Source organism: Bos indicus, chromosome 7, assembly GCF_029378745.1.
Source record: "Bos indicus isolate NIAB-ARS_2022 breed Sahiwal x Tharparkar chromosome 7, NIAB-ARS_B.indTharparkar_mat_pri_1.0, whole genome shotgun sequence".
NCBI lineage: Eukaryota > Metazoa > Chordata > Mammalia > Artiodactyla > Bovidae > Bos > Bos indicus.
In genome coordinates, this window is record NC_091766.1 from 21,766,321 (window position 1) to 21,781,554 (window position 15,234).

A 15,234-nucleotide genomic window follows, 5' to 3' on the forward strand; every position below is an offset into this window, starting at 1 on the left:
GTCAGACTGGGAGGAACAGCCCCATCTATAAGAAAACCTCCTCACTTAAAATCTGTGTCTGAAGCTCAGATTATTTCTTAGGGTCATGTTTCACACCTTTCAGCCATCCATACATCACTATTATTTTCCCATAATTAAATGTCATATATACTGTACTTAACATTCCTCTTTAAATCAATTCATTTCTACCCTTAAATAAATGTTTTAAAAGCAAACCTTATTTACTACTGTAAATGGAAAGCTAGCATTAAATGTCATAAATGAAGACAGTCATAAGAATAAATACAATGGAAAACACAATGGTGTCATGAAAATATAGTTGATATTGCTATCCCTTTGCTCATCCTTTCATATCAAGTGGGATTAGGAAGGCTTAACACGGTGTTAAAGACATACTAGTCCCAAGCTGAGATTTTTCTCCTTCCCTTGATCAGAAGATTGGAAAGGAATCGACCAGAGGAATAACTTTCTTGCCATGGGAGTCAGTGTTATGTGATGCTGCAAATATACCCTACCTAGAATTACCCTGTACCACCTGAAAAAAGCCCAAAGGCAAACATGTTTTAGGATACATGCTGAAAGTAGAATTACTGGGATAAAAACATATGGATGCTTTAAGAAGGTTTTGATAAACTCCATCCAAGTTAGTTTTACCATAGTTTTACTATTAGAGTGCCTGATTTACTTCACCCTCAAATACTATCATAAACAAAAATGTTAAGCTTTGTAGTGTAAGATATTCAGCAGCTGAATTTTCAAAGCTATTTTCATATTCCTCTGGCTAGTTTCTGACGCTTCGGGGAAGGCAATTATATAAACCTTCAGCTAGTGATATTGCAAAACTGATACTGCACTTGGTTTAACCAAGCTAAAGTAAACTCAGTAAAATATGAGGAAGTGACTTTAGCATTTGCAAATATTTTAGAATGCTTTTGTTCTGGCAAAGGTCAAATAAGGATCAGAATAACATGGATTCACATAATACTTCTGAGAAATACAGAGACCCAGAGAGGCACTACTGTTGAGACACAAATCACTAAAAATTTTCAGTATGTCAATCAAAACTCTAAAATAAATATATGGTCAAGCCTTCCTATCTTGGTGTGATAGGTAATTGCAAATATGTTACAAATTAATGCAATTCTTAAGAAAAGACTTCTAAAATAGAAAAATAAAAATGTATTTTGAAGCATGAAGAGTTAATAACAATCAGAGGCTTCCAGATTATTTCAATAATTCTCAGGCAGACACACACATGTGCCTGTGGGAGAAGAAGAGAATTAAAAACATGCTAAAATGTTGCTTATGCTTGGGATGAAATTGGAGATTTTAATTAATTTTTAGCATTTGTAGGAAAATGTTTACCTACGCTTAGGGCTCCTAATAGGATACAGAATTCCAAGTCACTGAATGAAATGAAGGAAGGAAAGAATGGAGCCAAAGACACCTTGATGATTTCAGATGTCATAAGAAAAAAGAAATGATATATAAATAACACAACTCAGTAACAAAATACAATCAAATTTTCCAAACAGACATGAACAGACATTATTCCAAAGAAGATATACAAATGGTTAATAAGTACATTAAAAGATGCTCAATATCATTAGTCATCCAGGAAGTGCAAATTAAAACCACAATAAGCTAGAAATTTACACCTGCTAGGATGGCTATAATAAAAAATATACACAAGTGTTGATGAGAATGCAAACAAATTGAAACACTCATCACTGCTGGTAAGAATGTAAAATGTTGCAGCTACTTTGGAAAAGTATGGCAGCATGGCAGCCCCCTCCAGTATTCTTGCCTGGAGAATCCCATGGACAGAAGAGCCTGGCAGGCTACAGTCCATAGGGTCACAGAGAGTCAGACACGACTGAAGTGACTTTGCACGCATGAACCGGAAGTTTAAACACAGACATACCATATGATCCAGCAATTCCACTTTTATTAATAGATATATACCCAAGAGATGGAGAAGGCAATGGCACCCCACTCCAGTACTCTTGCCTGGAAAATCCCATGGATGGAGGAACCTGATTGGATGCATGCAGTCCATGGGGTCGCTAAGAGTCGGACACGGCTGAGCGACTTCACTTTCACTTTTCACTTTCATGCACTGAAGAAGGAAATGGCAACCCACTCCTGTGTTCTTGCCTGGAGAATCCCAGGGATGGGGAGCCAGGTGCGCTGCAGCCCATGGGGTCGCACAGAGTCGGACACGACTGAAGCGACTTAGCAGCAGCAGCAGCAAGTGCTGGCAGATGATGGAAAAGGGAGCCTACAGGCACTCCTGATGGGAGAAAACTGATGAAGCCATTCTGCAGCACAAAGCAGCAGTTTTTAGTAAATGACATCATACACGTATTCCAAAATTAGCATCTATCTCTCCATCTATCTGTCTCAGAGAAGTTCTTGCTGGAGAACACATGGCTTTCTGGTGCAGCACTGTTTGTGGAAGCAAGGAGATGAAGATCACCTAACGTCTATTCCCAGGAGACTGGTTAAGAACTTGTGGTGTACACTCTTGATAGAAAAGTACACAACAGCCAGGACTAATGAATTAGACTCACATATATCAAGATGGTTTGAATTAAAAACATGGAAAAAAATCAACAGTATGAGGGAATTATAGCAGTCCAGTGGTTAGGACTTCTCGTTCTCACTGCCAAGGGTCTGGGTTCGATTCTTGGGAAGTAAAATCCCACAAGCCACACGTGTGGCCAAAGAAAAGAGAGAAACAGTATGAGATTTATAGCACGATGGCTTTTGTTCAGATAAGTACAACAAGAGCAAAACATGACATACCTTTCAAAGACACACATTTTCTGAGAAGATATAAGGAAAGATGTAAGAACAAATGTGTCACCATGCCTGCCCAAGTATGCAAGCATGGGAGGGAGGGTGTTGAGAAATGGAAGATAAAAGGAGGAAAGAAAATAAAACAAAATGACTCTAAACAGACCAAGGATTATAGTGTGCACCATTAACTGAAGAATATGAGCAATTTAGTTCTGAAGTCCTGACATCCTATGGAAAATAAAATCCCACGCTTTATTTTCTTCTGAAAAATGTAATGAAGTTCATCGCATACTAAACCAATGAGTAATAAAGCCAGGAGGAAAGAAGGCAGTGGGGAAGACAGAGGCTTGCCTGATCTTTAGTGGAGTCATTCAGTTTTCACCATCATGGAAGCAAGAACCTGGCATGGTGAAAATGCTGTGGATGGTGTCTACTACAACCCCCTCCCTCTCCAGCCACAGACAGAAGAGGAAAGGGAGAGAACCATGCATTACAGCTTAAATTTAGTTAACAGGAGAGAGAGAGGAGAGAGAGACATTATGGAATTCCGAAGAAAAGGAACAGCTTGTTGAAAGTACATCGCACAAATCAAAGAATCTGATTTTCTGGCTCATGATAAAGGTGGTATTTTCTAAAAGGTGGTGAATTCTCACCACCATCCTGAAGCAGAGTACAAAAGAGGAACTCCATGTTTTAAAAATTAGGAAGGACCTATATCTGTTTTCAAAATTAAGGTTATTCAAGTTTTCTTTCAGTAATGGGTGTTATGATCAGATACATGTGATTAGACTAGACAAAAGTTGACTAAAATGGGGGTGGTGTTCTTGGTATTGCCTACAGAAACCATCTTCACTCAAATGTTAAATCAAGTGCCTACAGATTTAGTCACTTTACTCCTAACATTTAGTGTCTTCCCTCATCTACACAACTGGTTTTGCATATATATTTTGTCTTGCCAGGGAATGGGGGGCACCCAAAAGCAGAGACTGTCCCAACAGCCTTGAGGAGGAGTCCAATTCTGAGCGGGCATACAAGATCTGGGCGTTCATCTTTCACCCTTCTGCTGGCGGACTCTGCACAGAAAGCGTCCCTGTCTGGGATGCACTGACTTCCTCCGTGCACGCATCCCTGACCGTTTCTGCCAGCCATGGATAGGGGCTCCTCTAGAGTCAGCCCCTGTTTTCACCTGGACAGAGCCTTGGGAAGTGGGTGGCATCCTGGCCTAGCTCCTCTGCATACCTACGACGAAAAGAGACTAGTCGCAAGCTTCCCGGTTCAGGGCACGCTTGCCAAGTGCGTGCAAGTGCACCAGATATGAAAAACTTGGCCAGACAAGCGAGGTTTGGGGCCGCGTGCGGAAACAGAGGAGTTTGATAGGTAATAAAGGGTAAACTATGAATTCCTCCCTGCTGGGCTCAGGTGAGACACTCTTCTCAGCATTTTATATACATCCTCCCACTTTGATTTTCATCGAAACTCTGTGGGGGTGGGGGTGGGGCGGGACGGGGGAGGGTCGGGGCGGCATTTTACAAAAAAGAAAATGTGTGCTGGGAGGGGTGGCCTGGCTTGCACCCGCCCCACCTCGACCTCAGGCTGCCGGATCCTTGGCACGTTAGTCCGAGGCTCGCCCAGGTCTTCCAGCCCGGCCTGGAGGACCAGAGCCCCGAAAGCCCCAGTGGTGCCGCATCTCAAGCCCTCCCAACCCCGCGGCAGGAACCCCCAGCCGGGCCCGCCACGTCCAACTGCCTCCTGGCGTCCCGCCCGCGCGGTCCGCAAGGAGGAGCCCGCGAGGCGACCGCGAAAGGGGCTGCGCTTACCTCGCCGGGTGCGGGCTGAGGCTCCGGCTCGCCCGCTCCAGGCTGGCCGCCCCGCACGGTGCGCCCCTCGCCCCGACGGCTGCCGCGCAGGCTCTGGACACTGCCACTTTCATTTTCCTCAACGCTCTCGCCAAGAAAGCGAAAGCGAAAACGGCCGAGAGGCGGGCCCGAGTGCGCGGAGAACGCGGAGCGCGGGCCGGCAGCCAGAAGCGGGGGCCCCAGGCCTCGGGTCTGCGCACGGCGGTCCCGGCGGCGTTCAGGCTGGAGCCGCGTCCACCTGAGACGCCGATAAGCCAGCCCATGGCGCTCGTCGCGGCGGCGCAGCATGCCCTCGCCCGGCTACGCGGCCCGCGGCGCCTCGGTCCCCTGGCGCTGCTTGCCTCATCTGCCTTTGGTTTCAGCACCCGCCGGGGCCTCGCGGCTGCAGGCGGGCCCGAAACCTGACTGCCCGCGGCGCTTCGTGGGTTTGTGCCCTGAGCAGGCGGGTGCCGGCCTGTGTGGCCGGGAGCACGTCCCTGAGGGGTCCCCGTGGGAGGCGCTCAGGGAACTGGGGCGGGTTTCGCTCGCAGACCCCAGGGGTCCGGCGCTCCCCAGCCCAGACATGCGCACTGGTCCCTCGGCCGAGCTGGGGGCTCCAGCAAGGCTGACAGCCGGGTCCTGACCGTGAGGGACTAGGCTCTTCATCCTGGGTCAGCGGAGAACGAAAAGTCAGTGATGTCTGTGAAATGAGGGACGCTTCGTTTGATAAGGAAAACTGAAACCGCAAGTTTAAGGTTTGGACCCCCTGGCCTAAGTGGTGCCCATCAATACCCGAGGATTTAGAGATTCCAGGTTCTGTCAAGCACAGATTCTGGCACTTTTTGGCTGTGTGATTTGAAGCAAAATATGTACTCCTTTTAGCCTTAGTTTATTCTCCTGTAGGATGGGGATAAAAACCATACCTACCTCAGGGTTGTGGGAATTAAATTAAATGATATAAGGGAGAAAATACTTGGTATTTTCTATTAGGCCCTAGGTGGGTTCTGTGAGGGCAGCGATCAAGTTGTTTTTCTGGATGCTTGATAGACATTCTCTAATGGTCAGCTGAAAAGCGATCGTTTTCAAAGTTTGAACCGTGTTATCTTGACTTAGAAGAACTGAGGGGGAGGGGGAACACTGCAGTCTTTTTGGAGGGCACCTCACACTGAGCCTGCCAATTAGCCCCTGTAGTTATGCCACTGCTACAAAGTTTGACAGAAGTCTCTACAGCTTTGTCCAGCATCAGCCACTAACATCTGAAAAATAATTCTGTAGGCACTTCCATGACGGAGAAGGCAATGGCACCCCACTCCAGCACTCTTGCCTGGAAAATCCCATGGTCGGAGGAACCTGGTGGGCTGCAGTCCATGGGGTCGCTAAGAGTCGGACACGACTGAGCGACTTCACTTTCACTTTTCACTTTCATGCATTGGAGAAGGAAATGGCAACCCAGTCCAGTGTTCTTGCCTGGAGAATCCCAGGGATGGCAGAGCCTGGTGGGCTGCTGTCTTGGGGTCACACAGAATTGGACACGACTGAAGCGACTTAGCAGCAGCAGCAGGCACTTCCATAGAAACCAAAAAACACTGTCAAGACTCCATACGCTAAACACAATTTACCATGGGTTTCTTTGGTGTTTTTGTCACAGAGTGGTCTGATAACTGGAACAGAAAAACAAAACAAACTGCTTAATCTGCCAGAGTCACTTTGGTTTGCCTGTGTGTAATTTAGGCAGTTCCCTGCACGGAGGCCTTCATCTGTGACTGATGTTGTGGCTTTTTATGTGTCCTGGCAGTGTTTCCCTCAAGAGCATGTGGGGAAGTGGGGCAGGCCAAATGATGACCTTAGAAAAACATACATCTGCCTCCAGAAGATGATGCTTTTGGTGTGTGCTGCTGCTAAGTCACTTCAGTCATGTCCGACTCTGTGCGACTCCATGGACGGCAGCCCATCAGGCTCCCCTGTCCCTGGGATTCTCCAGGCAAGAACACTGGAGTGGGTTGCCATTTCCCTCTCCAATGCATGAAAGTGAAAAGTGAAAGTGAAGTCGTTCAGTCATGTCCGACTCTTAGTTACCCCATGGACTGGAGCCTACCAGGCTCCTCCGTCCATGGGATTTTCCAGGCAAGAGTACTGGAGTGGGGTGCCATTGCCTTTGGTGTGAAGTATGAAGCAAAAAGAAAAAAAAAAAAAACAAAAACAGCCTCGGAGCCTCTCCCTTGTTAAAGGGCAATGATTCTTGACTCTGTAACAGCAAAGTAGACCTAAATCTTATTCTGCATAAGAAATATGTCTGGGAGATAGGGGGCAGGGAAAAGAGAAGAAAAGACACTCAGAGATCCTGGTTACCTTTTATAGATGTTACCCATGGAAACCGGGAGGTGCCAGGAGGTGAGGGCTAGCCTGGAGTCTTGGTGATTTCCCAAGGTCTAGATTTGGTCCTTGACCTTGTGGGATCAAAACTTTCATCTTTTCAGTGTTCCAGCGTTGATTAAAAATCAGTGAAGTATAAAATCAGAATGCAAACTTACTGATTTCATTAACTACTTGCTAGACACTTATGTTAAGTACATTACATCTATAGATGTAATGTATACATTACATTATACATTAATATAATGTATACTTATATATAATATAATGTATAATTAAATGATTTAATTTAATTCTCTCTACAGTCATGTGGTACCTTGTGATCTTTTTTCATTTGGAGAAAAAAGATGAAGGAAATCCCCAAGATCCCATAGTTAGGGTGTATATAAGTGGTAGAGTCAGGGTTCAAATAAAGGTCATCTGATTCCAAAATCTGGAGCCTAACTGTTCCTGTAAGAAGCAAAACTGTCCAGAGAACTGGACTCTGGAGTTTTCCTAATGAATGCATTATCTTCTCCTAAGTGTGCAATTTGGAGCCTAATCATTAGAAAGTGGGTTCAAGAGCTTGACAGAGAATCAGAAGAGTGAATTATCTGCCTTAAATGTTTGATGATAACAGCCTTGGGTAGTCTCCTATGTCTTCGTCCACATGAAAGATCATATGACCTGCTGGGAGGACTGGGCACTCATTCCTGCTGGCCTGGCTGGCCCTTCTCCTTGGGATGGTGCCCGATTGACCCTCAAATTTTATTTATGCTTCATGGGCTGCTCCTTCGCAGATGCACATGTTCCTTTTTTAGATAAAATAAGGCCCTACTGAATAACAGTATTGGTAGGCCTTTTAGGTCCTGGAGTCCTCCTTTCTTTTTATGGAAGCGTATCTTTGCTCTGATTGACTTGACTTATAATCTAATTGTGTGTTCCAACTCTTTGGGGGTAACTCACTTTATTTTCTTACCCTCCCTGACCTTCTAAATCTAGAATAAAATATTATGCAATAGCAAGTTCTGTAATAAGCACTTTATCCAAGCCTGCAGTGCTCATCAATGAAGACCCAAAAATCTAAGTCCAAGGTGAGAGCTCAGAAATTTTATCATGGTCAGAGAGTATGAATGGAAGTGGGGATGGAGATAATGCAGTGTAGCTAGCTGCTACTGCTAAGTCGCTTCAGTCGTGTCCGACTCTGTGCAACCCCATAGACGGCAGCCCACCAGGCTCCCCTGTCCCTGGGATTCTCCAGGCAAGAACACTGGAGTGGGTTGCCATTTCCTTCTCCAATGCATGAAAGTGAAGTCGCTCAGTCATGTCCAACTCTTTGCGACTCCATGGACTGAAGCCTACCAGGCTCCTCCGTCCATGGGATTTTCCAGGCAAGAGTACTGGAGTGGGGTGCCATTGCCTTCTCCATATGTAGCTAGAGAACAATATAAATGGAAATAGATGGTTAGAAAAGAAAATACCTGGTGTGTGATTCAAATAAAAAGTGAAAAAAATTTTTTTTAATCTTATAGATACTTCAGTCATTCAAAAAGTGTTTTGTGGCAACTACAAAATGCAGCCACTCTGCTAATCCTGGGGATTCAATAATGAGTGAAAATAGACAGTCTCTGCCCTCAGGAAACACAGTTTAGTGAGGTAGTCAGACAATCAAATGGTCAGTCAATTATAGAACACTGTCCTAAATGTTACAAAGGGAATTTGATTCTATGAGTAGGATTTGAACTTCCCTAGGGGGAGGGAGAGAGTCAGAGAAGTTTGCTTAGATGAAGGGTTGTTTGAACTGGGAGGAAGAATGAGGATTAGTTAACTGTAAAGGGGGATGGGGTTGGAGAAGAGATAATCAGTGAAAGAAAGCATGTGCAAAGGTCCCAAGGCAGGAAAGAACCAACCTGGAGCATTTGAACCATTATCTATCTGATACCCCAAAGAGTCAACTGAGCAGTTAGGAGAACCCAAGTCCCAGGAGGCTGGAGAGCAAGGCAGAAGCCATATCAAGTAGAGCCTTGAAGGTCATGCTAAGGACTTAGGTCTTTATCCCATGAGCACTGATGTTGTTTAAGCAAGGAGTTATATCATCAGACTTGTGTTTTGGAAAGATTGTCTGCTGTGTGGTGAATGGGTTGAAAGATGGTCACCAGTTGGGAGCAAGATGATGGTGGTAGTGGTAGAGGAGATGGAGAGCAATAGACAGATGTGAGACCTGTTTAGTAGATAAAATGGTCTAGGAATATACCAATGGATTGGGTCACAGAGATAAGAGAGAAGGAGACACCAGGCATGATTCTCAGGTTGCATAATTGAATAAATGATTCTGGCAGCCATGTAAGTATTCAGCTCTCTCTTCAAGAGCCCCTTCTAGGGCTTCCCTGGTGGCTCAGTGGTAAGGAATCTGCTTGCCAGTGCAAGAGACATGGGTTTGATCCCTGATCCAGGAAGATCCCACATTCTGCAGAGCAACTAAGCCTGTGCTCTAGAATCCAGGACCCACAAATATACTGAGCCCACATGCCTCAGCTACTGAAGCTGGGTGCCCTAGAGCCTGTGCTTCGCATAAAGAGAAGCCACTGCAATGAGAGTAGCCCCCGCCCCCTGTAACTAAAGAAAAGCCCTCTCAACAACAAAGACCCAGCACAATTAAAAATAAATTAAAAAAAAAAAAAGCCCCCTTCTACGATAAACATAGCTGTGAGCCTGCAACCACTGCACCTTCAGATCCACTGAAGTGTTCACACAAGGCCTCACACTCTGGTTGCTATGCAGATGGTTCATTGCAGTCAGTGAACCATCACAGGGCGGGTTCCAGAGCCAGGCCATTTCTGCCCAAGGTGGGACTTCAACAACAAATCTGTATTCTGGGACTTCCCGTAAGTGTAGCCAACACTTTCCCAGAACTGCTTTGCAGTCTGAGGCTCTTTCTACCTAGTTCTCCTTCCTTTGTTCTCCTCTTTCATAAGGTGACATACCTGCACGTCATCTGAGTCTCTCTGCCTTTTCTCGCTCCCTCTCCTCTTAACCCGTCATGAGCACTTTCCCCGTTAAGCTCACACGTTTAATTCCATCTTGCCATCTGCTCTAGGAGGACTCAAACTGATACAACAGTGCCCTTCACTGAGCTGGAGAGTCTGGAAAAGGACCCTATTTTGGAGGACTTTGGTTCTGCCCATGTCCGGTGAGGTGTCAAGTGGGCAGGGGACCTCTCTCTCCACTTTTCCATTCATAAGATATATTTTACTCTACTATTAAACTATCAGCTGTGTCCTCTGTGTGAGCTGGTATCTTCTTTATAAAATGTTTATTCCATGGATAATCTCCAAACCTCAATTTAGAACTCAGTCCTGTAACTATTGGTCTCTACAGAAATCTGACCAACCAACAGCAAAAATATCTTTCAAACTTCTTGAGGAGGAGGCAAGAATCAAAAAATAGAAAGAAGTGAGCAATTAGTCTTGAACAATCTAAGGTAAATTGTTTTTCTATAGGTGACCCTGGTTTTCTGGGAAAAAGAAGTCTTTTTAATAAGTGTTCCCAAAGGGAAAGACATATATTTGGCAGTACAGATGGAAATCTCTCTCATTCTGTGCGAAAAATAAGTTAGCACACCAAAAGTCACTCTTGCTCTGATATCTTTCTCCCTGAGCAAGTTTCCCTTGGAGAGCTTGGTGGCATAGGATGACCTGGCCATTGAGAATGCCTGTTGGAGTGAATCACCTGTCAGAGGGCAGAGCTCTTTAGGTCCAGCACTGGCTTATCCTACTGAAGCAGGCTTGAACACAAATCATGACTACTACTGCACTTTCTCAAAGGACAAACAATTCCTTCACTAATCCCAGACCCCAGAAAAGCCATACCCATCTCACTGTGAAATGTGGAGGCTGACAGCAAATAAGTTTACATGTTTTGTTACCTAGCTTTTGAGAAGCCCAGATACCATTAGTCTGCTTGGACTAAAAAGAAAAAAGTCTGTGTGAAGTATATGTATTTCTTGAAATATATTTTCCTGAGAGGTCTGTCCCTCATTAAGGAATGAATGAGTAAAAGCATTTGTTGAAAAACAACCAAATGTAAAGTGAATGTACTACTTAAGTACTTTAGGGTTAGAAGATTTGTCTTTTTCTCCCAAAGGTAGTTATAATTCCCTTCATGAAACCAAACAGAAAATAAAGATTATTTGTAGACTCAAAAATTACACTGGAGGGAGGAGAAATAGCAATATTGTTATCAGCACAAATTTAGTTCTGCTACTTACTTTACATGCATGATCCAGTTGAATCCTTATAAAAACCTAATGAGATAGGATAAATTGACCACCTATTCAAAAACTGGGGAAACTGAGTCTCAGAATGGTTAAGTGAGTTGCTCAAACTTACAGAACTAGTAAGTGGAGAGGCCTACTTTTGGATCTCAGGGACCACATATCTGCTCTGGTGTGGACACTTAGCTGTAGCTGTAGTGCCTCCCAGGAGAGGATGTGCTTTAAAGTAAACCTTGAACATGGGTGGAATTAGGATAATCAGAGAGGAAGGAGGACAATGTATATATGAAGGCAGGAGTGACAAAAAGAAATGTAAAACTGAAAGTGTGTCCTATCAGGAGTTGAAATACATTAAAATTTGTGGAAGCTTGGGAGTGGGTGGGAGGAATTCAAAAAATACTGAAAAGTACACAGAAGAAAATAATCCATCCTCATTTTCATCTTGCACATTTACTTCCAGTTTTGTTTTTTAACTAAAACTACTTGAAAATGTGTACATGCTCGTTATAAGAAATATAAATGCTGTAGCAAATACAACAATAAATGTGTTAAAAGCTCCACAAATCCTTCTCTCTAAAAAGATTGCTTCTAATATTAGGAAAATATTATTAGTTTTGCACTTATTCAGACAGAGGGACGAATGGACAGAATAGTTTTCATTTGTACTTCTCTTACTAGGAGAGAGGTACAGAATCTTCTCGTAGGTGTAAAAGTTATCTCTAGGGGCTTCCCAATGGCACTAGTGGTAAGGAACCTACCTGCCAGTGCGGAAGACATGAGAGACTTAAGTTTGATTCCTGGGTCGGGAAGATTCCCTCTAGAAATGGCAACCCACTCCAGTATTCTTGCCTGGAGAATCTCATGGACAGAAAAGTCTGGCAGGCTATAGCCCACAGTGTTGCAAAGAGTCAGATGCAGCTGGAGTAACTTAGCACACACTGGAGTAACTTAGCATCTGCCACAGTGGTAAAGAATCTGCCTGCCAATGCAGATCCGGGAAGATCCCACATGCCATGGAGCAATGAAGCCCATGAACCACAACTACTGAGCCTGTGCTCTAGAGTCCGGGAGCTGCAATTACCAAAGCCTCAGTGCCCTCAAGCCAGTGCTCTGCTACAAGAGAGGCCACCACAATGGACACTGCAACTAGAGAAAAGCCCGACAGCATTGAAGACCCAGTACAGCCAAAAAATAAAAGTAAATGTCATCTGTATGTCAATACAGATTGTTTTTATTTCTTGAGCAATTTTCCATTGGGGTTGTTGATTTCTTATTTTTTATTCTATTATTGTAGTAGATCTTTCTCTACTAGGTAAATTAGCTCTTTGTTATATGAGGTGCAGACATCCTGGAGAGTGAAGTCAAGTGAGTCTTAGGAAGCATTTCTATGAACAAAGCTAGTGGAGGGGATGAAATTCCAGCTGAGGTATTTCAAATCCTAAAAGATGATGCTGTGAAAGTGCTGCACTCAATATGCCAGCAAATTGGAAAACTCAGCAGTGACCACAGGACTGGAAAAGGTCAGTTATCATTCCAATCCCAAAGAAAGGCAATGTTAAAGAAGGTTCAAACTACTGTCTACTTGCGCTCATTTCACATACTAGCAAGGTAATGCTCAAAATCCTTCAAGCTAGGCTTCAGCAGTATGTGAACCAAGAAATTCCAGATTTACAAGCTGGATTAGAAAAGGCAAAGGAACCAGAGATCAAACTGCCAACATGTGGGATCGTAGAGATAGCAAGGGAATTCCAGAAAAGCATCTGCTTCATTGATATGCTAAAGCCTTGACTATGTGGATCATAGGAAACTGGGGAAAATTCCTAAAGAGATGAGAATGCCAAACCACTTAACCTGTCTCCTGAGAAACCAGTATGCAGGACAAGAAGCAACAAGGAGTTTGAACCGGACATGAAACAACAGACTGGTTCAAAATTGGGAAGGGAATATGTCAAGGCTGTATATTGTCACCCTGCTTATCTAAATTATATGCAGAGTACATCATGTGAAATGCCAGGCTGGATGAATCACAGGCTAGAATCAATATCAACAACCTCAGATATGCAGATGATACCACTCTAATGACAAAAAGTGAAGAGGAACTAAAGAGCCTGTTGGTGAAGGTGAAAGAGGAGAGTGAAAAAGCTGGCTTAAAACTCAGCATTCAAAAAACTATGATCAGAGCATCCCTTCCCATCACTTCATGGCAAAGAGATGGGGAAAAAGTGGAAACCGTCACAGATTTTATTTTCTTGGGCTCCAAAATCACTGTGGGTGGTGACTGCAGCCATGAAATTAAAATACGCTTGCTGCTTGGAAGAAAAGCTATGACAAACCTAAACAGTGTATTAAAAAGCAGAGACATCATTTTGCTGACAAAGGTCCATATAGTCAAAGCTATTTTTCTAGTAGTCATGTACAGATGTGAGAGTTGGACCATAAAGAAGGCTGAGTGCTGAAGAATTGATGTTTTCAAATTGTGGTGCTGCAGAAGACTCTTGAGAGTCTCCTGGACTGTAAGGAGATCACACCAGTCAATCCGAAAGGAAATCAACCCTGAATATTCACTGGAAGGACTGATGCTGAAGCTTAAGCTCCAATAGCTCCAACAGCTTTGGACACCTATTGCAAAGAACTGACTCATTGGAAAAGACCCTGATGCTAGGAAAGATCGAAGGCAGGAGGAGAGGGGGCAACAGAGGACAAGATGGTTGGATGGCATCACCGACTCAATGGACATGAATGAGCAAGCTCCAGGAGTTGGTGATGGACAGGGAAGCCCGGTGTGCTGCAGTCCATGGGGTTGCAAAGATTTAGACACGACTGAGCAACTGAACCGAACTGATTCATTGGAAGGGCTGATGCTGAAGCTGAAGCTCCAGTACTTTGGCCACCTGATGTGGAGAGCCGACTCATTGGAAAAGTCCCTTATGCTGGGAAGATTGAGGGCAGGAGGAGAAGGAGATGACAGAGAATGAGATGTTTGGGTGGCATCACCACCTCAGTCGACATTAGTTTGAACAAACTCCAGGAGACAGGGAAGGACAGGGAAGGAAGGACTGGCGTGCTGCAGTCTATGGGGTTGCAAAGAGTCAGATATGACTTAGTGACTGAACAACAACAAAATATGAGTTGTAAGTGGATTCCTTTAGCAATGGGCTGGATTTAACTTTTAAATAATTTCCTTCAAAAAGGATTTATGGATACTTTATTGCTTGAATTTTGTATTTGAGAATGTTTATTTCCATTATACTTGAACAATTCTTTTAAAATTAATTATTGTGGTAAAATATATGTAACATAAAATTTACCATGTTAACCATTTTTGAGTGTACAATCGGTGGCATTAAGTACTTTCAAATTGTTGTGCAGTCAACACCACCATTCATCTCCAGAATGGTGATGGTGTTTTTATCATCTCAAGCTGAAACTATTTACCCATTAAACAGTATTTTCCATTACCTCTTCCTCCTCAGCCCATGGTCACCATTATTCTGTGTTTTGTCTCTATTAATTTGACTATTCTAGGTGCCTAGTATAATGAATTCATATAGTATTTGTCCTTTTGTACCTGCTCTATTTCACTTAACAGTGTTTCTATGGCTCAGCCAGGCTATAGCATGTCTCATAATTCCAGTCCTTCTTAAGGCTGAATAGTATTATGTTGTGTATACATACCACAGTTTGCTTATCCACCCATCTGGTAATGGAAACTTGGGTTGTTTCCACCTTTTGTCTATTGTAAATAAAGCTGCTATAAACATAGTTGTACAAATATGTTTAACTGTGTGCTCTCAATTTTGTTTGGGCTTATACCTAGAAGTGGGCTTCCCTTGTGGCTCAGCTGGTAAAGAATCCACCTGCAATATGGGAGACCTGGGTTCGATCCCTGGGTTGGGAGGATCCTCTGGAGAAGGGAACACCTACCTACTCCAGTATTCTGGCCTGGAAAATTCCGTGGACTGTATAGTCCAC

The 15,234-nt window shown here is 43.9% G+C and overlaps 1 protein-coding gene across 5 annotated transcripts in view; it reads right to left on the reverse strand.

Annotated features, from left to right (window-relative positions):
• LOC109561818 (uncharacterized) overlaps positions 1 to 5,268 on the reverse strand; it is a 75,160-nt gene extending 69,892 nt beyond the window's left edge. Inside the window, exon 1 of one of the 5 annotated variants that reach the window (XM_070793200.1) lies at positions 4,620 to 5,268. In XM_070793200.1, coding sequence (XP_070649301.1) covers positions 4,620 to 4,946 — 327 coding nt within the window. In that variant the 5' untranslated portion in view covers positions 4,947 to 5,268. The remainder of the gene's footprint in view (positions 1 to 4,619) is intronic. The other 4 variants (XM_070793196.1, XM_070793198.1, XM_070793199.1 and 1 more) reach the window with 4 other exon arrangements.
• Between the last annotated feature and the right edge of the window lie 9,966 nt (positions 5,269 to 15,234).